This window comes from Ictalurus furcatus, chromosome 28 (genome assembly GCF_023375685.1).
Source record: "Ictalurus furcatus strain D&B chromosome 28, Billie_1.0, whole genome shotgun sequence".
In the NCBI taxonomy this organism is placed as follows: Eukaryota; Metazoa; Chordata; class Actinopteri; order Siluriformes; family Ictaluridae; genus Ictalurus; species Ictalurus furcatus.
In genome coordinates, this window is record NC_071282.1 from 12736958 (window position 1) to 12761279 (window position 24322).

A 24322-nucleotide genomic window follows, 5' to 3' on the forward strand; every position below is an offset into this window, starting at 1 on the left:
ATAAAATAAGTGCTCAGAAATCTTTGTGACACTCAAGGCTCTGTAAAATGAGAGATAAAACAAAGAATGTGGACCACCAATATCCAACCAATAAGAACAAAGAGGCATCTCGTCCATCCTATCCATTCAGACGGCTTTCACTGTCTTGCACTAGCTTTCAGACGCATTTGCTTGGTGTTAGAGTTTCAAAACAGCCACCAAAATCCCTGACTATACCTTTAAACCTTTAATTAATGAAATAGTACTGTGTTTACCCCCAGAAACCCTTACACCGAGTGAAGAAAGAATACAGAATGTGAGTCACAATGATAATGGTTATGGCTTGATCTGCCTGGATTATTATTATTATTTTTTTTTTTAATTACGACTGTGGAAGGAGAGACTGAGGAGGACGGGAAAAAGTGCTAGGGATTGATGGCAGAATGAGAGAGATAAGGCAAAGATTAAAGGAGAAGAAATAGTAGAGGAGAGGAAAAGAGCTAAGTGACAGTTCCAGCAGGCAAAAGGATGGTGATAGAGAGACTGAGACAAAAGGATGGGGAGAGGAATAGCAAGAGTCTCGCTGACATATGGCAAATCAATCAAGCTACTAACCACCGTTCCAACTGAGACACCCTACAGCCAGACATGACCCTCACGACAGCCTGAGTGTTTGACAGATTGAAGGAAAGAGGGAGTGGGAGACATGGAAAGACAACTGATAGACAGACAGTCTGAAAAGACAGGAATATTAGCTGATCATAATCAAGGAAGAAGATGGACAGCACATATAGAAGAGGGAAGACCAAACACCAGTCAGAACCACAGCAGAATTGAAATAGTCTAGAATGGGACACACAAACGCCATGGCGCAAACAACAATGCCAGAAACCCATTCAAAACACATCACCACCGATGGCCAAATCCAGCCTTGGTATTGTTCCCTCAGGCTTACCTCCAGCATATTAGCTTCTAAAACAAGGCCCCCTGCTCTCCCATCTCTCTCAGTGTTGCCAAGCCTGACAGCTCCCAGCAAGATTCTCACGTCTTAACATCAATGTTTTTAATTATAGTCGCACATTGTGCTCCACTCTGCTTGAAAAACTACTCATGTTACTGCTGGGGCCATGAGCACAGAGAGAGAAGAAGCAAATGTGCGTGTGTTTGTGTGTGTATATGCATACACACACACACACACACACACACACACACACACACACACACACACTTTCTGTACCGCTTATCCTACACAGGGTCGCGAGGAGCCTTTAGCCTATCCTAAGGTACTCGGGGCATGAGGCAGGGGACACCCTGGACGGGGTGCCAACCCATCGCACACACATTCACACGCTCGAATGCCTAAAAATCAGCCCTCTAAATTATGACTATAGCACTAAGGCAAACGAGGAAAATAGGGCTGCTTAATGCTTCCTCCATTACAGACAAATAAGTAGTCCAGTCACACTAAAAATTACACAAAGAACATGTGTGTGTCCGTATTATTTAAAAAAAAGCTCCATGTGTCCAAATTAAAGACCTGCCGTCTTGAGTCTACATTTACACACAGTGAGACTAAATGGATAAATAGAAGGTGTCTAATGAAAGAGCATAGCAGATTGCTATCTACTGTAGAAACTGTGTGGATTAACTGATAAGACAGGACAGACAAAGACACACTTCTTGCATACACATTCAATAAAGATGTCTGGCTGGTTGCATCGTATTGGAATAGCATGAATAGCATATGGTGAGCATTATCCTTTAAATGTATTTACATGTCACTGCATTTGAATTCTCCCGTCTTTAATAATGAGCTCATTCTAATGCATTATCACTAGATTAGACTAGACACAGGGACATGTATGGAGTTGCTTTGTGCAGTATAGAGTAGAGTTCAACTTTTTATAGTATAGTATGGTATTCAATTTGAGTTTATACAGAGTTGAACAGTACAATATATGGCCTGCGTTTCTATAGTATATTAAAGTATAGCGTTTCTATAATATAGTAGTTCATAATGTTCATATATGATTTAAGTATATATATATATATAATATTGTACAGTATAGTATAAGTATAGATTTGAGATTCTATAGTATAGTACAGTATATTGAGTTGAATTCGTACAGTATGGTATAGTGTCTGATTTGCATTCTTATATTACAATACAGTAAGTATTTTAATTAATTTTATATAGTATAGAAAAACATTAGTGTTTAAGTTATTATAGCATAGTTTAACATAGTATATTTGATTTAAGATTATATAGTATAGTACAGTATATTAGTGTTTGATTTTAGTTATAAGAGAACAGTATAACATACTATAGTATTTGATTTAAGTTTATATAGTATGGTAAAGTACATTAGTGTTTGATTTTAGTTTCTATAGTATAGTATAACGCAATATAGCAAATTGTTCAATTCCAGTGTATATAGTATAGTATAGTACGGTATTTGATTTGAGTTTCTATACTAATAGTACAGTAGAGTAGGTAATAGTATAGTATAGTATAGTATAGTGGAGTATACCATCGCGTCACACAGAATAGAAATTAACCATAGTATTTGATTAGAATTTGATCAGAGCACTGGTATGGTGTGAGTGTGTGTGTTTGTGTTGGTATAAGGTGAAAGATTTATGTGCAGAACAGAGTAAAAACTTTGTATTAGAGTGCTGAACACTATCGCTACCCCGACCCTCTTAATCACTAATTGTGACTGTTCCCGTGGAGATGAAGCTCGCCTCTGCATTTGTGTGTATGAGCACGCAGACAGAAATGAGTCATTCTGCTGTTTCCCCTTCTCCCAAACCTCCTCCTCCTCCTCTCCCTTTTCTTTGTTCATCTTTTCCTGCACCAAATAAGTGCAAACGCTCCTTCTTTAACTAACACATCCACTTCTACTCATTCATTTTCTCCATTAAAACATTAGTCACGACTCCATTTACCTTCATTTAATGCAGCTTTGTTTCCTTTGTGAGTACATGATATTAAATTGGAAAGAGACTGAACAGGTTTTTATTTTCATTTTCAGAGGCCATGTTCAGACTTGAGGTGTCCATAACTAAGCAAATCCCAGCTATACTGCAGCACTGTGTGTGTGCGCGCGCGTGTGTGTGTTGAATGTCGACCAAAAGTTGAAGGTCTCACTGAGTCTGCTGCTGAATCAGCTCTGTTCCACTGATTGTATAATGCACACACAAACACAGAGAGAGATAGAGAGAGAAACAGACAGAGACAGAGAGAGAGACAGAGAAATAAATTGAGAGAGAAAGACCCAGAGCCAGAGAGAACGAGCGAGAGAGAGAGACAGACAGATATAAAGACAGAGATAGAGTGAAAGACCAACAGAGTGAGAGAGATTACTTGAGAGAGAGAGAGAGAGAATCAAAGACAGAGATAGAAAGAGAGCAAGAGACTAACAGAGCGAGAGAGACAGATTAACTGAGAGAGAGAGAATCAAAGACAGAGACAGAAAGAGAGAGCAAGAGGGAGCGAGAGACCAACAGAGTGAGAGAAGAGAGATTAATTGAGAAAGAGACAGAGAGTCAAAGACAGAGACAGAAAGAGAAAGCAAGAGACCAACAGAGTGAGAGAGAGAGAGAGAGATTTTGTGTTTTTCTTCTCTTGTTTTTAAACTACCCTTCCTTTCTACTTGCTTTGGCAATATAAATGTCCAATTATTTGTCATGCCAAAAAAGCACATGGAAACTGAAAACTGAAACTGAGAATGAGAGATTAATTGAGAGAGAGAGAGAGAGAGAGAGAGAGAGTCAAAGAGAGAGAAAGAGAGAGCAAGATAGAGTGCGACAGAGTGATAGTGAATACATTTGCACTGTCTAAAGGATTTGCTTCTTTGTCCTTCATTGATACTGATCTCTGTGTGTGTGTGTGTGTGTGTGTGTGTGTGTGTGTGTACTGAATAGCAATAAAGTGTAAGCATGTATTACCACTGTAATTGAGAAATCATATCATATATCATTTATCATATACAATGGAAATTCTCCTGTTACAATTCTCCTGTTATGCAATTCAGGGTAACACACTGTATATTAACAGTGCACCATACAAAACAGGTAAATAAATACTGAATATCTATAGCACTGTATATCTGCATTGTATTGTTTTCTTTTTTTTTTCTGCTTAAGATTGGCTTTATTAGAAAGAAATGCTCAGGAATGAGACTACCATTGTTAATTGTTGCCACATTAATGTCTTCTAGTAGGCTTGCTGTGATAGGCGGTGTACCCGGTGTAATACACCGTATACATTCGTGCCACATACCGATTACATCACTTGGCCCCCCACTATTGTTTTGCTTTTTTATAGTAATAAAAATCATTTAGTTCGGTTAGAGAACAGACGCTACAATTAAAAACTGAACGTGTCTGCTCAATTCAGCGTGAGCCGAATGAGTCAGAGTCGCAACACAGATCAGATTTAAATTTATCACGCGACGAGAGTGAGGCGAGCTGACTGACAAGACGATGGCGGAAGATTTGGTTTGAAAAGTTCTATGTTTAATATAAGTGAGTTTGTCACTGTACTGTTCTGTTGTCGCTGTGTTTTACATTAAGAATTATAAAGAAACCCACCATTCAAGCAATCGCTGCCCCCCGAATTGCCGCTAATTCGAAAGCGAAAGTGAAATGCGCACGGCCGCACAGGCATTCATAAGCCATTTAATCAATGAAGAAGCTGTTATGTTTAAAAGGTAGCAAAGTTTTAAAAACTTGTACTTTTGTGTCAGTAATTTGATAAGGTTAATCAAAGCACTTATTCCATGTTATTCCAGGCTGTATAGTGAGTTATAATGTGTAACGAGGATGTGTGAGGCCGTATAGTGAGGTTGTGTTATAACGTGTAACGAGGATGAGGCTGTATAGTGAGGTTGTGTTATAATGTGCAAGGAGGACGTGTGAGGCCGTATAGTGAGGTTGTGTTATAAAGTGCAAGGAGGACGTGTGAGGCCGTATAGTGAGGTTGTGTTACAACGTGTAAAGAGGACGTGTGAGGCCGTATAGTGAGGTTGTGTTACAATGTGTAATGAAGACGTATGAGGCCGTATAGTGAGGTTGTGTTATAAAGTGTAATGGGGACGTGTGAGGCCGTATAGTGAGGTTGTGTTATAATGTGTAATGAGGACGTGTGAGGCCGTATAGTGAGGTTGTGTTATAATGTGTAATGGGGACGTGTGAGGCCATATAGTGAGGTTGTGTTATGTGTAATGAGGGTGTGTGAGGCCGTATAGTGAGGTTGTGTTATTTGTGCTTTCTAATTGTAAAGCGACCTTGAGTGTGTAGAAAGGCAATATAAAAAAATAAACTTATAATAATAATAATAAGGTGAGGTTGTGTTATGTGTAATGAGGATGTGTAATGAAGCACTTCACCTGTTCTTTAATCTCCTGCAGCTTGTTGCTCTGCTCTCGAATGTCATGGAGCAGCTGCAGAGCCTTGTCGTCCTCCTGAGACACCTCGACACGAGCCTGCTCCAAGCTGCGCTTCAGACTCTACACACAAACACATACACGCACGTACACAATTACGATGAATACGACAACACTCATACAGTGATACACAGGCTGGAACACAGACAGTAACTCATCCTAAAGCACCTCTGTCATGGACAGATAACCGAGGGCAGCATATCGATCGATCTGCACTACCCACATTTGCAATTCAGTGACTGATAACGCTATAGATCTAGAATGAAAGATCTACAGCTCCCTTACAAAGTTCAGTAACAACTGCAGCTACAGGGAAAAGCTGAACCTTGGACTGACTGATGGTGACCAACTAAAAGAAAACCCTGAATAAATAAGCAGAGAAGCACTGGAAGCCTCCAGACACATGTACTGTATGATACAATTAAGCAATTAACATCCTATCATGCTCTGCGGAATCTATAAAATGCCGAGCAGACCCAGTTGACCTTGATTTTACATCATCAGTAAGAGAAAAATGTCTGTGTGTCATCAGTAAGTGTCGTTGGGAATTGTGGTTGAAAGCACAAATTTAATGACAATGACACTTGTGCATCAACGTGATATGTAAGGAAACAAATACAAAGATGAATGCATATTTGAGAGTTCATTCATGCAAAACACATCAACAAAGATTTTGGGAAAAAATAATATGGTCAGATGAGTCATCCTTTCTCATATTCTCATAACAAATGGTCAAGCGTGGTGGACCACAAAGGCCTGAATGACTGACCCTTAAAGTTGGGGGGGGGAGGGGTTCCTAATGGCTCTATTATGCTGTGGGGGAATTTTGCAGACATGGTTTAGCTCCACTTATCCCTTTAGAGAGAAATGTCAGTGCAAATCTACACAGAGTTCTTCTGACATATCACCTTTATGCTACGATGAAACATTTCTATCATGATGCAAGTGGTCTTTTCCATGATGGCCCCGCCCACATCCACAGGGCATGAGGGTTCACTGCATGAGTACAAAAGTGATGTAAATCATCTGCTATGGCCTTCAGACTCAACAGACCTCAACACTATTGAACAAATATGGGAGATTTTGGAGCAACATGTTAGACAGTCCTCTCCATGACCATCATCAAAATACCAATACAAATCTGTCAGGTCATGATGCATGCCCAACTGTTGCTGTCAGTGCCTACTTTTTGCTTTTTGTTGCTTCTTATGACCGAACGTGTAAACAAGGAATTCATTTAGTCATCAAATGTAATAATCAGACTGCAATCTGGCTAACTAGCCATACATTTACATATAATTTCATGAGCATGAGCTCAAAATCTAATCAGGATATAATCAAGATCCAAGATGGATGAACCAACCAACCAACCAACAAAGTGCAAACAGAGATGTGTAACCAGATGCCCAAGACTCAGTTAACAATAGAAACCCCACCCACTATATTATACAATAATGAACATACTATAGCGCATGCACACTCTAAAAGAAGAATACACAGAAGTCTATCTATCTGTCTGATAGACTGTAGTAGAATTTACTGCAACTGGACCCAGGGTCACAGCTGTATTATCTTCTGAAAATTAAAAACGAAATATGAAATAGAATTTGTCAACACAGCAACCACTAAACAATTACAGTACATGCAGTTCAATGCAAGAGCACTCACGCTGCATTCGGTGATGTAGGTGGCGAGGTCCTGCTCCAGGATGCTCCTCTGCGTCTCGGAGGCCTTGAGCTCCACATCCTTCTGCTGGAGCACCGACTCCAGGTCGGTCATCTTACGCTGGAAGCGTGAAATCTCCTGCTCCATCTGGGCCGCCACAAACACAAGCACCAGATCTAAATGCATTTTACAGCGTCGTTCCAGCCACAAGGACGCATGATACATGCATATGATCAAATCCATGCTTGCCTATGGACTGACACACCAGACCTAATTGCATTCTATTGGACAGATAATGATATGCACGCATGTATTAAGCCATATTATACCACAGCGCTGCTGAATTCTCAAATCTGATTGGGCAGAAGATGGTGTTGGCTCATTTTCTATAACAGTGGCTCTGACAGTAGATCTGGATGCAATTCAAATCACTAGTTTATATTGATGTGTTAATTCTAATACATTTTTGTATCTATACTAACACTTTACATAATCTGAAGCTAATAAAATAAAAACGTTAAAAATGTGTTATTAAAAAAATAAAAACATAATCTGGGTAAACTGGGTGAAGCTTTCTGGAGAGGTTTATTTAACATTTATGGAAGGAGTCTCCAGTGTCTGTGTTCCGTAATGCTCATTAAGTTTTCTGCCAGAGGCTGGCGTGGGAATGACAAGAAGCAATAACATGATATAACTGATCTTGTGGATGTTCTGTAATTTTAAATGTAACTATAAATGGTTAAAAAGCACTGACATGCAGTTAATTAATCTGTACTTGTCAGGTATTTGCTGTGGTATAAGCGGAATAAACACTTTTTATGGGACATGCCGTTATAGGACCAACTTCACGGTGGTAACGATAACTCTGCTTTGCATCGGTCTGCATCACACCGCCTCGTCATTGATTATTTTCCTATAATAGCATGCCCTGTTGTGTCTTATTCCTTATAAAGAGGGGTGCATAATTGGTGAAATTTTCACAGATTCCACAGAAAGCACTTAATCAGCTAATTTTATTGACCAACCAAAGACACTAAATGGTCAAATATTTGTGGACACATGACCATCACACTCATATGTGCTTCTTGAACATCCCATTTCAGATTTAGTTCCCCTTTGCTGTTATAATAACCTCCACTCTTTCACCACATTTTGGAGCGTGGCTGTGGGGATTTGTCCTCATTCAGCCGCAAGAGCATTAGTGAGGTCAGGCACTGATGTTTGGATGAGGAGGCCTGGGGTGCAGTCAGCGTTCCAGTTCATCCCAAAGGTGTTCAGTGAGGTTGAGCTCAGGGTTCTGTGCAGGCCACTCGAGTTCTTCCACTCCAACCTTGGCAAACCATGTCTTCATGGAGCTCGCTTTGTGCACAGAGGCATTGTCAGGTTTAGGTCTCTAAGCTCCACTGAAAGGAAATTGTAAAGCTACAGCATATAAAGACATCCTATGCTTGTGTACTTCTAACTTCATGGACTCCCCACATAATAGTATGATAGTCAGGTGTCCACAAACTTTTGGCCACGCAGTGTATCTGTCAGGTGCTAATATAGTTGCACACTCATCAACATACACAAGCACAAACAAGTACAGTATGAGGAGGCACACAACACACTGCTATTTAAACTGCACTGTGCAAAACAATCAATTAATTAACCGAGTCTATTAATAAAGCGGAACTGCAGAACTTCTAAAATGAAGAAGGTTAGGAATCTCATTACTCCTGTACAGGTTTAACCGAACAGTAATTACATAAAAAGAGAAGATTAGCATGCAAAGCGTGTGGGTAAAGTATCCCACCTCATTCTCACTGCATGCACACTTGTACTGTACACACGGCTCCTTCTAAAATAAAATCAACGGCAGCAAAATGACATTTACACAAACGTAACTATGTTCACATCACCCATCACTGACGTGCAAGCCTACCTTGTGACATTTGTCTTGGGTGTCTTGAAGTTCTTTGCTTTTGAGTTGCAGTTTTTTTTCCATGGAGTTGGACTTGGCAGGGGAGTTGAGGCCGGCCGCCACTGATCTAAGAGCACAGAGATAAGAGATGTGCCAAGGAAGGTTAAGAAAATGAGACAAATGACATTAACCTCAGATTTAGCACCATGAAATGTATAATAAGAGACAAGTTAAGTCTCTCAAACACTCACATCACCCACTTTCAGCTGTTGTTCTCACTCTAAATGCTTTATTCTTCAAACCACAAAATGGAATCATTTTAGTTGAAATTCATAAATCAGGATACAACAGCAGTCTGATCTCACTCTGTGAACATGTACTGACTTGTTAAACAGTCGGGGATATTACAGAGAGTGTTCGGATTTAAGCCTGAGATAATCCTGATTACAATGAACAGACAGAGGATTCATTTGATGTACCAGTCAAGTGCTGACTGATTATCTTTGTTTAAACGGCAAACAGATTTAAAGTTTATCCCAATATGTACGACCTTTATTTACCGTAGATATGATGGTTCAGAGACATCGAGTACAGTAAGATTAAAACCCATCCGTCAAGTGGAAATCTGACTGTGGATAGCCAGCTGATCTGAAGAAATCATCCTTAGAGGAAGCTTTGATCATATGCAAGTCCTCACAACCAACCAATTATCGTTTCTATTCCATCTCCACGAACCTCAGTCCTTTATAAATCCCCCATTACACATCTGACCTTCATCACAAAAAACAAAACAAAACAAAACAAAAAGCATGTATATTTGGTCAACTTCAGAATTTCTGGCACCCTACTGCACAATGTGCAGAAACGATTGATGAGAAAATGTGAATTTCTGTGTGTGATGTTTATTTTACTCAAAGACCTGGAAAAACTTTGTTGAAACAATTTGAGAAAACATGCTAAATAAACCATCATTTTAACACAAAAGAGACAAATGGATGTTGTGCACTAGTCACAAATGAAATGAAAGTTATTTTAAAAAACACTTCAAAGAAAACCATGGTTTTAAAGTCTTAATACTTTAATGTCTTTTGTTGTGTTTGATTATTTTTTGCTCATGTTTATAAAGGGTGCTGATAATTCTGTAATAATTCTAAGAGAGAGAAGGATGGTATTTACTATGAAGTATATCAAACTATATTGAGTAAAATTCTATGATACAGACAGTAAGAAACTTATGAGTAGTTACGATCATGTTATTTAATGTGTTTTCTATGAGTGACGATGTGCAAAAGACAAAATATAATAAAAGAAACCTGATTATTATTGGAAGTCAATTCCTTACGTCCCCAGAGAAGCATTAATTAACACAGGCATAATTACCAAACCTGTTCCTCTACAGGAGCCTTAAATAACCGAAACGCTGAGTCAGAGTCTGCCTGGAGGTGTTCGGCACTTACGCATTTAAAGTGTAGATTTTACAGAGCGGATATGTAAAGGTTTAAGATTATAAGTTGAATATGAATGGATTTAAACCCTTTTCCAATTAGAGCAGGTTTGAACAGCATGATGATGAGCAGACTGTTTTGCAGGAAGTTCTGCTTCCTGTCTGCTCAGTGTAAAAAGGCTGAGTGCTGCAGGCCGTTAAAGCGCATCCTGGGTACTCAGCAGAACAGAGACACAGCCTGTGTTTAAAGCGGGCATAAAAGTGCATCTGCACCATTTTCTGATAGGAATGAGTGATAATGCTGGCTTAACCATGTCTAGGGGGACACAATAGTAGCTGAAATAACAGTCAGGATTATTAGGGGCCAAGCACCACCACCACCACCATCATCATCATGATGGTCATGATTATATATGGCAGCCCATAGAACGTTTCAAACTAATAGAGGACAGTCTCAGCTACCTACACAGTAATTTTAGTGTACACCCCCTCAAGTGCTTTAGCGCCACCAACAGGACAAAGCTGGACATACCTTTGCAATAATAACTCCAAACACAACTTCATAGACATGCAAACTACTTCACCCACCGATTCTTTGGGTCATGCCAAGTCCAATGGATACTGCGATGTTAATTTCCACCATATTGGATTTTCCACCATTTAGAATTTCTTCAAAAACATTTTCACTTTTCACATTTTCACAAATTTTGTCCAATTTGGATGTGAAATTTGAACCACTGCATTGACAGACCATGCTGAACAAAACGTATTTCCTGTCCACAACGTGCAAATAAATTTGACTGCTAAACAAGAATTGGGAAAAAATGCTGATGGTCCTAATGGCTTTTGGTCTTTCTCCATCATTAAGAGGTGGGGAAGTGCTTGGCCCCCTAATCACTGCCTGCAGCTATAGTTTTTCTTAACGTTGAAGGTATGCAACAATTACTTACCTCAAGTATCTATGTTATTTGACTTATTATTTATATTTATGTTATTTATTATTAATGATTAATTATTTACAACTTTATCTTTTCAAATTCAACAGAAAACACACTGAAACTTTCACATTGTAAATCTGCAAATATTTTCATCTCCTATACCGTTGCGCAATAGCTGTTCTTGCACGATACGTGCGGCAGCCATCCATTTTTACTCGTAGTTAAAAGCATGTACAAACAAGGCTTATTTACAGTACACTGCTTCAAAATCTACAACCCCCTGAATACAAATAAGCATTGTGTAAAATAACTGTTCAAATTATAGACTCAAAATGAATTGCTCACACAGTCATACATCACAGTATGCAAACAAACCGACAAACATATAAACTTTAGAAAAGTTCACCAATTATGTTTCAGTAATTAAAAAGGGGGGAGGGGGAATGGTGGAAACAACTGCAATACAATAATGGATACAGCAATTTTGGTTCTCTGGTAATATTATATTAATCAGCCCATCACTGATGATATTTGTTCTGCTAGCTCGATGCACTAATTTAATCTAACCAAAATTATCATGCATTTTTCTTTTTTCCCCTTGTAATTAATTGCTAGGCAAGTTCTGAGGCAAGTTGCAGGCAGAGAGCATGATATTTACTAGCAGTGCTGCAAAATGTTTACTCACATATCATTCCTATAAACCCAGTGCTTAGATCTAACAAAGCTAAATCTTGCATGACAATATCGACAGATGGACAGAAATATCGGCATTGGCTCAGGCTGCTTCGTTTCTGCAGCTGTCGGATACGTGTCAGAACCAATTCAGGGTGTTGTGGATGTTGAGCAAATTGTGCCCACAAGCATCATGTTATCACCTAAACCACGCAATTTGGCACCTACGAGATACGAAGGGCACAGACAGAGTCAATTCCTTTTTTAAAAAAAAAAAAACACTTAACATGGATCCATGCTGAGAAGCATTATATCACTCTCAAAGCCTATTACATAAAACATATACACACTCACACACCCAAACACAAATGCAATGTTGGTTACCAGGTCCTGATGTACATAGCTTTGGGAGAAGCGCATGAGCTAGATGAATCCAGTTCAGGCTTGTTTGCTCATGTGTGTGTCTTGAACAGCTGCCGGGTCTGATGGGCAGGTGTATCTGATCACCCTGTTTGCCCCCATCATGCCCATGTTACCTCCTGGCTCATCTTATTAGTCACGCTGTCATAGCTAGACCTGCCAGAGTCCCTGCTTACACTCTGATCACAATGTACACTGCTTTAAGCCACTGTATGATCAGAGCATACCTAATAATCTGTTCTTCCTCTATGTCAAGCTGTATATGATCTCCTGCTGCCTGATGTGAACCCAGTACCAGATACCGACACACGTCGACTGTTTTGCTGGTTAATCTCGTCTTCTGGATCTGCCTTATTCATCCTGATGTTCCTCTCGTGCACAGTCATTCCTGGTTTTTCATCTGGAGCTTTCTGCCCTTGTGATTTACCTCCTGCATTCGTAGATAATCTCACCTGGGTACCCTTGCCAAGTGGGTAGCAATAAAGTCATACTCTTGTTTGTTTGTAACTTCACTAAGAGGACTAGCACATGGGGCCCAACAATGAAAGCTTTGCAGACCCGGGCTTGAACTCACAACCTGCTGATTAGTATGCCAGAACCTCAACACTGAACCACCACTACACCCAAATAAGATACAGCCAGGGCAGACACCAGTGTGGATATTGATAATCCTAAAACAGTGACAAAACAAGTAGTTCATGCATGCCATTAGATGCAGAATTCAATCAAAAGTGATGGATGAAAATCAAATGAACAGAAGGAAAGTATAGATCTGACACTGGTTAGGTCTGGAAAATTTAATATTTCAGCTATCTAGCTAATCAAGGACTCAACAAACCCACCCACAAGCCACAGAGCAACTGCTATCTTTTGTACACATTTCTGGTCACAAGCTTCAGTACAATCCGAATTGATTTCCCTGTAGGTATTTAGAAGGAAAAAGTTTTGAACATGAGTTTTTCCTGCACAAGACAGTCAATTAATTAAAAAAACAAACAAACAAACTATCATCTATCGGACTTGATAGCGCGCCACAGGATGCCAATTTAAATTCTTGTCACCTGTGTTTCAAAGAAAAAGTTACTGTGTTGGTTCTTGGCTATACACCTATGTGCTTTCTTTATTCAATTGGATCAATCCCTAATTTTATGATTTTTAGACAGATTACAGGTTCCAAGCACCACTTTTAATAGTGAATATTAGGCTTCAAAAACAACCACTTCATTTGACTGTTATCCTTCATCGAACACAACTAGCCATCCTGTTATCTGCCTGTGACAAAAACACAGCTAAACAACTAATATGATGCCTTGAATAAAAAAAAAATACTCAAGAAATGACAGTAAAGTGTTGCCTAAAACACTGGACCAGCCATTTCCTCTAATATCTGCCAGCCTTGATTTGTGGAAGCGTCTAATGACATGAACAAGAGCTAAAAATACAGTCTGAAATATCAGAATTCATCTGCTGCATGACAATGACAGCAATTACCAATAGAGCAGGTCTGAGGATTAACATGAGCGTGTGAGGAAGGGAAAAAAACCAACACAATGAGCCATAAAAAAAGGGGAAAAAACAAGCTCCTGACACTTAGATGCAAATGAGAAGGACAAGGATTAGAAAAGTCTGAGAGAGAAATGAGAGAGGAAAAAAAAGAACCATGAAAGCATGAGAGACAGGAAAATGAGATAAAAAAAATATAACGAAAGTGTCATAGAGATGGACATTTTGCAGTGAAATATCTAAGCAAACAAACCAAGCGCAGCGGCTCATAAGTATTCATGGTTTGACCACATGACTGACAGCTACCCAGCAGAGAGCAGCACCCTTGGGCAAAGGACATAATATAGCAATCACTGTGCCGAGTCAGAGATATAAGCACAGAGAGAGAGTGAGTGAGAGAGAGAGAGAGACACCTTACTCATATCAGGTTACAGTTTTGTGCCTCTTATTGCATCTTGATTTTCCATTTCCTTAGTCTATTTATTACTATTTTTCTAATATAACCAGTTGCTGCAAATTAAAATTGATATATATTTTGCATCCATCATGTCACAACATATTAGACTGTCAGAATGAATGCTGCATGTAAAATGTTCATATTATGCATACGAAGGCCAAATCTAAACCTATGAAAGTCTAATGTGAGCGTATTAAACTCCCTAAACTCATTTTTGACTAAATGATCTGTGTATGTATGTATGTGTGTGTGTGTGTGTGTGTGTGTATGTGTGTGTATATATATATATATATATATATATATATATATATATATATATATATATATATATATATATATATATATATATATATATGTATGTATGTATGTATGTGTGTGTGTATACACACATATGTGTGTGTATGTGTGTGTGTGTGTATATATATATATATATATATATATATATATATATATATATATATATATATATATATATATATATATATATATATATACACACACACACACACACACACACACACACACGTATATATATATACACATATATATATGTGTGTGTGTATGTGTGTGTGTGTGTGTGTGTGTGTGTGTGTGTCTCGCTATCTCTCTCTCTCTCTCTCTAATTAAATGTTTTATTTATGCAATAATTTTGTGTATTCATGTATCAGCTTTTTTTTTTTTTTTTTTATTAAATATGAAAAAATATATAAAGTATGTGCCCTAAACGTGGTTTCAGGCTACATTTAATTCATTCATTTCCAACCGGAATGATCCAAGTCACACTTTTCTATCAATGAATTTCAAATAGTTCTACAATGCCATTATGTTATACCCTATGTAGTGTGTATTTAATATTACGGTTAATAGAAAGTTTGGGATTCAGCATAACTGTGAATTACTACTGGGCCAAGAACAGTTAAAGATGGAGAATGGATCATGGTTTAGTCTAAAATCTAACAAAATATCAGCAACAGGAATACATTATTGTAGGTAAATAAACTAAACAATTTTTTTTTATGATAAAAGTGACTGTAGCAGATACATCGCCCAACTGCAGAGGCATCATTTTCATTTTTAAATATTTCACACACTCTTCTCTGCTCTATCAGACAAAAAAAAACATAGAACACTCAACACACATGTGCTTAGAGAAACAGAGATAAAAGGAGGCATAAAAAAAAAAACCCAGACAGTAGCAGCAAGTTTTGCTGGCTGTGTCATTACAGCCATTATCTCGAGGGTTTTCAAAATGTGTCAGAAATGGAGTTAGGCAGAGTTTCAGTTCAACAGACGGCAGCAGCAAGGCTCGCCGAACACGAATACACAAAGGCAGAGATATTTTTGAGGCCAGTAAAAGAGATCCATTATGTTTTGCTCTATACCTGTGTAAGATCATGTCTCTGGGAAGACTGGCACTGTAAGACTCTTAGAGTAGCTTAAAATCATTCACATTGGCAATTAGTGCCTAATGCTGTGAGAGATAGACTGACAGAGGGAGAGAAAGTCCCAATCTGGACTGCGTACTTTTGTCAGATAGCAGCAGTTAAACACACTTTAAAAACACTCCAGTTAGTGAGAACAGCTGCTAGTGTCTTTCATCCGGTGCTATCTGTGAATCAAAGAAAATGGGAATAGACATGGTAAAGCTCTGTTCAGTCTGATGTTGCCTATATATGGTGCAATCGACGGCTTACTTGAGTAAAGCTGGAGTCGTAGGAGAAATGTTTCAGTTTGCATCTCCTTATGAAATAGTTGTGGTCAGAGCAGGACTGTAAGATTCTTGGTGACAACCTTGGTGCTGTTAACAATTTAGCCGTGATACAGCATCCTGGACTGGGGTTATACCTGATGTTGTACCAGACTCTGCTGTGTAACTTTTGTAAGAAGATTAAAAAGGATCTGTCCATTAAGGGGCAGGAGCTCAAACGCCTCCCACTGCCTGAAATGGAATACCTTCTTTGACTGTTTCCTCTCATAAAGATAGTAGGAGTTGAGGCTATGATACAGCGACATCAATGTAAACATTATATCACACCATTCAACCACAAATCTCTCCCCCCCCCCCCTCACACAGTCAATTTTTTGACATGCAAAAGCACAGGGTACGCAGGGCAGCCATCTTGCAAATGCACAATTAAATAAAGTATAATCCAAGCCATAGCTGAAACAAAAAAATGGAAAGATCAAACAAGCGTACTATTAAATTATATAACATCCTGTGTATACAATAATATTTGTTTGTTGGCTAAATATTCTGCTTGTATTGTGCTGTCGGTTAATCATGCAAATTCCTTTTACACAGAATGGAAGAAGAAGGAAAAAAAACATCTTATGTGCAGAGGGTCTGCAGGCTGAAACACCTTGTTGATGAGAGAGATCAGAGTAGAATGACTAGACTGGTTTGAGCTGACAAGAAGCTTATAGTAACTCAAAAAAAATATATATCACCCTTTACAACCGTGGTGAACAGAAAAGCATCTCCGAATGCACAACACATCAAACCTTGAGCTGGATGGGCTACAACAGCAGAAGACAAGGTTCTACTCCCGTCAGCCAAGAAAAAGAATCTGAGGCCATCAAAGGCACAGACTCAACCAAACTGGACAAAAAAAAAAAAGACCAGGTGATTTTTTTTTTCCAGTTTGAGCTGGATTTGATCTGTCCAGTTTGGGTGAGCCTGTGCCTATGATAGCCTCAGATTCCAGTTCTTGAATGACAGGAGTGGATCCCAATGTGGTCTTCTGCTGTTGTAGCCCATCCATCTCAATGTCAATATTTTGTGCATGATGAGATGCTTTTCTGCACATCACGGCTGCAAAGAGTGCTTATATGATTTGCTAGGTCCTTCCTGGCAGCCTGAACCAATCTGGCCGTTTTCTTCTGACCTTTCTTATCAACAAGGCGTATCCACCAACAGAACTGTCGCTCGCTCAATGTTTTTTGTTTCTCGCAACATTCTGTGTAAACTCTATACTGCGTGTGAAAATCCCAGGAGATCAGCAGTTTCTGAAATACTCAAACCAGCTCATCTGGTACCAACAGTCATGCCACGGTTAAAATCCCATAGCTCACACTTGTTCCCCCATTCAGATGTTTGATGTGAACATAAACTCAGCTCTTGACTTGCATCTGTATGATTTTTTGCTTTGTGCTGCTGGCATATGATTGGTTGATTGGATAACTGCATAAACTGTATAAATGTTCTTATTAAAGTGGACGGTGAGTGTAATGTCATCTTAAGCAATATTTATCTAATGTGACTACCCACCTAGGCAGGTCCAGAACAGAAGGCCATTTAAATAGAGGAAGGATATGGAAGATGTTCAGTTTCAGCTGAAACATTTCAATGGTGTAATTGTCATAGTCATGTCCCTGCCAGGCTGCTATTGCACAGCAGGGGCTACATGACCGCCAATGTCCCCATTTCAACAGTGATGCCAACTGGTGCTGCCCTTTGGGGACATGGCGGCACAATCTATCAAGTCAGTCTTTGTGTTATTGGTACTGGCAGCGCTTAAAGACGTGTGAAAGCCTGTTTCAGTGTGGGTGGCTGAAAATAAGCACACGGTCTCAGGGTGTATCAGATTTTTTTTGTGGCGCTGCATCATTGGCTCCGTTACAATTACAGAAGTCATTCTGACGTTTTTTTGCAGTTCTGCCTTTCATAAACAACTCCCTTCCTATCTCACCTACAGAGAGTGGGCAAAATAGCCCATAATTAATTTGATTATCAACCCTCTGTGTTCGGTCTCAGAGCATAATTACAGGCTACACATTTCAACTGGAAGCAGGAAATAATAATATTAACAACAACAACAACAACAACAACATATTATGTATAAGTGCCTTTCATGGTTCTCAAGGACACTGTACAAATATATCACAGCAAATATGTAGCATCTAATATTAACAACAATAATAGTATTAAAACTTATATAATTATGAAACAGGGTTCAGAGTAAGTGAGACGTTCCATTAGTGTGGGGGGGGGGATGCAAATGAGAAAACGCTGAGAAGTAAAGGAGTCTGGGGTGAGATGAAATGAATGTGGCTATTTCTGATCTCAGGTTTCCTATAAATATAGCCTGACACAAGAAACGCCACACACAGTGGCATGTCAGGGTTCAGCTGTGTAGACCTCACAAGCCGAGTACAGAAATCAATGCAATCTATATCTGTTTATATTGATGTATGTACAATACTTCCCTACATTAACAATAAATGAGATAAGACTGGATGGCAGTCAGCAAATCGGCTACACTATAATAAACGTGTCTCTGATAATCGCTTCACATTTAACTTAACGATCAGAAATTGTGCAGAGCCACAATTACATGTCTACTAATCTAAACTATTGCCTATTTATATCGGCACTAAATATCTATCTGTCTATGGTTGACATCACCAATAGTATCATTTCGACAATGTATTATTGCAACAATTATATCATACAGAGTAGGAATGGGTGATATGGACTTACAACTATATCACGATATTTTCTGGTATTTATTGCGATAACTATATCAGTGATGATATAAATATAGTACCATGCGCCACTGTTTTTGGCTACAAGTGATAGCTGTGATCTTGAGAGCCTCAGAAACACAAACATTGATCTAAAAATAAAACTGATTTTCTGTAACCACACCAGTTCCAGATTGTAGAGGTAGCTCCTCATTTAGCGATAAACTCCTCCTTCGTTTCACATCCACCTTCCACCGTACTTGTTTTCGATCTGCACGTGGGCTGCGAATGGGTCGCAGACAAATACATCATGAACTAGGCTTTATCGTTATTATCGAGGGAAGAGTAATTCTTATTGTGAGGAGAATTTCTACCGGTTTATCACAAATGATAAGATATCACCCATCCCTACCACAGAGCTCATAAGCAGCTACAGACATTTACATTCACATATTCTACCCAGACTTCTCAGATGTTTTTCTCCTGAACTATTGTCAGACTACATTTTCAGGAACGTTTTCTTATTAGAAGAATGTAATGTTTGTCCCAACCACTTCCTTGTTTGATTGACATGGGCAGACTCAGTCCATACAGGAGTTTATTTGTGATTGTTGTGTCCAAAAATGCTCGATTTTGCTGTGGCTTTTTCAAAATTTGCGGCGTTTTTTGTGGCCTGTTTTGATTTGGGGAAATTGCAATTGAAATAAATTGTTTTGCACGGTCTTTCGCAGTGATGTTTGTTGGGAAATGAGACCTTTTAGCTGTACTCATGTTCGGTGCACATGAATCGAAGGGGGCTTTGGCTGAATGCGCGTTGTGATGAAGTCACATGGCGTGTTATGATGATGCCACATAACACGCCTTGGTCCAGATCTACGGAAAATATGCAGTAATTTTGAAAAATTGCAAGCTCCTGCAAATATTGCAGAGTTTCCTTGATTTTGCGTTCATTTCTGCAATCGCAAAATTCTGAAGGGACTGATCTATTCATCTATTTAAAATCCCATTTTGAGCCCCAGCATACAAATGCCTCTCAGATATTAACTGTCACACATTAATTTCTTTGACCTACTTTCAACCTCGACATAAGCACTTTTGCCATCACAGCCACTGGTACCAAGACCAATCTTTGATATACAATTTTAAAGAATGTCTTTTTAATGGTTAAAAGTTACAGTACACTGTAATAGGGTACCTTGCCATGGTTAAAGTGGGAAAAAGTCAGTATCAGATCAGTATTGACCAATACTCAGCTCTGAGAGCCCTGAAGTCAGCAACATATAGAAAACTAACAGTTATAAATGGGATCAGTGCATCACTACTAGTCACAATTCATTCAAACAAAAGATGCTTGAATACGATTCACTTAAATTACTTAACTAATTAAAAGAACACTTGATTATTGTACACTATAGGGGGCCCGGTGGCTTAGTGTTTAACACGTCTGCCTCACACCTCCAAGGTTGGTGATTTGACTGCCGCCTCCGCCCTATGTGTGTGGAGTTTGCATGTTCTCCCCGTGGTTTGGGGTATACTCCGGTTTCCTCCCCCAATCCAAAGGCATGCATTTGCAATTGCCCCCTTAAAATTCAAATCTGGTTGTGCCATCTTTAGCAGCAATAACGGCAACCAAATGCTTCCAATAACTGGAGATCAGTCTTTCACAGCACTGTGGTGGAATTTTGGCCCACTCTTCTTTGCAGAACTGCTTTAGTTCAACAACAGGGTTGGAGGGTTTTCGAGCATGAACTGCCTGTTTTAGGTCCTGCCACAGCATCTCAATTGGTTCAACACAGGACTTTGTCTAGGCCACTCCAAAACTTTCATTTTGCTTTTTTTTTTTTTTTTTAATCATTCAGAGGTGGACTTACTCCTATGCTTTGGATCATTGTCTCAGTTGTGCTTGAGTTTCAACTTACGGACTAAAGAACATTCTCCTTTAGGATTTTCTGGTAGAGAGCAGAATTCATGTTTTCCTCAATTATTGCAAGTTGCCCAGGCCCTGAAGCCACAAAGCATCCCCACACCATCACACTTCCACCACCATGCTTGACTGTAGTTATGATGTTCTTTTTGTGAAATTTGGTGTTTGGTTTACACCAGATGTAACGGGACCCCTGTCTTCCACCAGTTCCACTACTGACTCATCAATCTACAGAACATTCTCTCAAAAGGTTTGAGGATCATCAAGGTGTGTTTTGGCAAAATTCAGACAAGCCTTAGTGTTCTGAGTTAGCAGTGGTTTTCACCTCGCCACTCTTCCATGGATGCCATTTTAGCGCAGTGTCTTTCTGATAGTGGAGTCATGAACACTGACCTTTATTGATGCAAGAGAGGCCTGTAGGTCCTTTGATGTTGTCCTTGGCTCTTTTTTGACTTCCTGGATGAGTCGTCGCTGTGCTCTTTGAGGAATTTTGGAAGGTCTGCCACTTCTGGGAAGGTTCACTACTGTGCAGAGTTTTTTTTTTTTTCCATTTGCAGACAATGGCTCTCACTGTGGTTCTTTGGAGTCTGAAAACCTTTGAACAAGCTTTATAACCCTTCCCAGACTGAAGCATTTCACCAGTGTGTTACGCTGCACTGTCAGTTGGCTGGTTGCCTTAATGGGTCTTGGAGGAAAGAAGTGATAGCCCTTACCCTCCCTGGTTGGTGGCTTTCATATGATAGGGGAGAGCTGGCTGAGGGTAGCAATGAGAACAAAAATTTCTGGTTTAGCATGACTACCCAGTGAATAGATGAATGGATGAGAATCTGCTGAATGAATGGCTATACAGGAGGCAAAGCCTGCATCTTTAACATTCTCCAGCTATGAATCACAGTTTCAGAAATACTTCCTGCTGACTCCACGCATTATCATTCCTTGGCTCTGTATCAGGCAAAAGGGCCTCCCACACACACACTCCAGCGGACATCCTCCTCTCTAAACATGATGCACGCTGCAGACACACCCCCACACCATAAGACTTTTTTTAATCTATTCATTTACTTGAGATTATCATACCTATTACTAAATAATTACACCATTAGAATAAGCTAATGCACAAAATCACACAAGCACTTCAACGCTCTGAAGTCTGCAATAACAAGTAAAGCAGGTTCAATAAAATGTCTTATTTTGTTTAAGCGGCAGATTCCAACTGACCCTAAAGAGAGCTCACAGCTACCATTTTTAATTAATTTCTCAGTCTCAGGCCTGATATCCTCACTTCCCTAGCCCTTATACATCTCGGCTGTAATCATGGGTCTTCATAAAAATTACATCTCAAAGTTTATGGAGGTAATATCTGATAAGATTAATGGAATCCCATGGTTTAAAAAAAAAATTTAAATGCTTGGTCTGACATTTGCACCTTTAGTTCTGCACTGGATGTATGACACTAATGTACATAACAAAAAAGCTCCACACGTTTTTAAATAAACAATTTTGTAAAACCCTTTTAAATAAATCTAAGTTCAATTTGAAACTACATACATCATAGACCATACTATCCTTTGGCTTTCCAGTAAGCTTCTGCATTCAAACTTCAGAAGGCGGTGTCTAAGTGGCAGAGCAACCTATGCTGGACACTACAAAGGTTGACTGCTAGAAACGGGGGGAAGCATTTAACATTTGGGGAGGTTAAATACAAAATCATAATGATGACACTGTTGACCTTTTTTGAACACCATTATAGCGCAATTACTGTGCAAAAAAATGTTATTTAACATGTATCAGCCATAACATTAAAACCACCTGCCTAATATTGTGCATGTCCCCCTTGTGCCACTGAAACAGCCCTGACCCATCGAGGCATGGACTCCACAAGACCTCCGAAGGTGTGCTGTGGTATCTGACACCAAGACGTTAGCAGCAGATCCTTTAAGTCCTGTAAGTTGTGAGGTTGGGCCTCCATGGATCAGACTTGTTTGTCCAGTACATCCCACAGATGCTCGATCAGATTGAGATCTGGGGAATTTGGAGGCCAAATCAAGACCTTGAACTCTTTGTCATGTTCCTCAAACCATTCCTGAACTATTTTTGTAGTGTTTCCTGCCATTATGGAATACCGTTGCCATATAGGGGTGTACTTGGTCTGCAATGATAGTTAGGTAGGTGTTACGTGTTGAAGTAACATCCACAAGAATGTCAGGATCCAAGGTTTCCCTGTAGAACGTTGCCCAGAGCATCACACTGCCTCTGCCCACTTTCCTTCTTCCCCAAGTGCATCCTGGTGCCATCTCTTCCTCAGGTAAGTGATGCACACATACACGGCCGTCCACACAATTCAGATCTTTACTCTTGCCCATTTTCCGTGCTTCCATCACATCAACTTCGAGACCCGACTGTTAACTTGCTGCCTAACATATCCCACCCCTTGACAGGTGTCATTGTATCGAAATAATCAAATATTATTCAGTTCACCTGTCAGTTAACGTCGGTGTACAAAATCAACTGTGCCGTATGTGTACTATTTTGGAATATATTTCGGGGGTTCAAACACAAGCTCCCCACTACGCCTGTGTTGTCAAGATGGAGTACTCTAAGGGAGTAGGCCTTAGGCTTGATTAATTCAGAATGAATCACAGTCCAAAGATTTTCCAAAATGACGCTCTCATAATGACTGATTACATTACATTACAAGTAAATCACACTTTGTCCTAAACCACACCAGGATGTCTGTGTGACATTACTGAAAAAGCGGAGGTTGTTTGAGGCACATATTTACAGACAAGATTTCAGGTGAGACAGACGTCCATTAGCTGTTAGCTACATTAGGGTTGTAGCTCTGGTTCAAAACAAAAGAACTGTCAAGCACCAATATGCACGTAGAAAACCGTGTATAGATTATACAACAGCTCGAAACACAGTAACATTTTATGGTACTGCATTCAGGTCACTTCCCGTCCCCAAAGGAAAAACTTGCTAGACAAATACTGGGCAGCCTTGGTCTCAGTGGTTTAACACGGCTCACACTTGTTATAAGATTGGCTGTTAACAAGAGCCAAACATTCCTCGGCAAGATACAAGTGAATGAGTCACAGTCTCTTCTATTTTAAGCTTGGCTCAGAGAACACACCAGTGTTCAATTTGTTTACCCTACCATTGTGTGGATTTTAACAAAGATTAGAGCTCAAACTGCAAACTTAGACACTGTTTTCGAACTCAACCTAGTCTGCATCGATGGCAGTTATGCCAAAATAGCACAAAATAACACACTAGTTGGTCATTAAAAAGTGTCACTAAAATGGCTGTTATACTGTGAACCCTACAGCAAGGACCAACTTTGCTCGTATGCCAATTAGAGACCGCAGCAAGCACATAGGAAACCAACCGTTACCAAGGAGTAAAGAGCCTTCTGCAGAAAGGAATTGAGCAACATTGCGATTACGAATGATTTCATTTACATCAACAGCATTTGGCAGACTACCCTTTATCCAAAGCAACTT

At 39.4% G+C, this 24322-nt stretch overlaps 1 protein-coding gene across 4 annotated transcripts in view; it reads right to left on the reverse strand.

Moving 5' to 3' along the window:
* The window catches only part of cita (citron rho-interacting serine/threonine kinase a), a 93323-nt gene that overhangs the window by 42466 nt on the left and 26535 nt on the right, over window positions 1-24322 (reverse strand). For all 4 annotated transcript variants that reach the window (XM_053618658.1, XM_053618657.1, XM_053618660.1 and 1 more), the window contains 3 exons: window positions 9019-9124; window positions 7098-7241; window positions 5373-5492 (listed from right to left, as the gene is read on the reverse strand). In XM_053618658.1, coding sequence (XP_053474633.1) covers window positions 5373-5492; window positions 7098-7241; window positions 9019-9124 — 370 coding nt within the window. The remainder of the gene's footprint in view (window positions 1-5372; window positions 5493-7097; window positions 7242-9018; window positions 9125-24322) is intronic.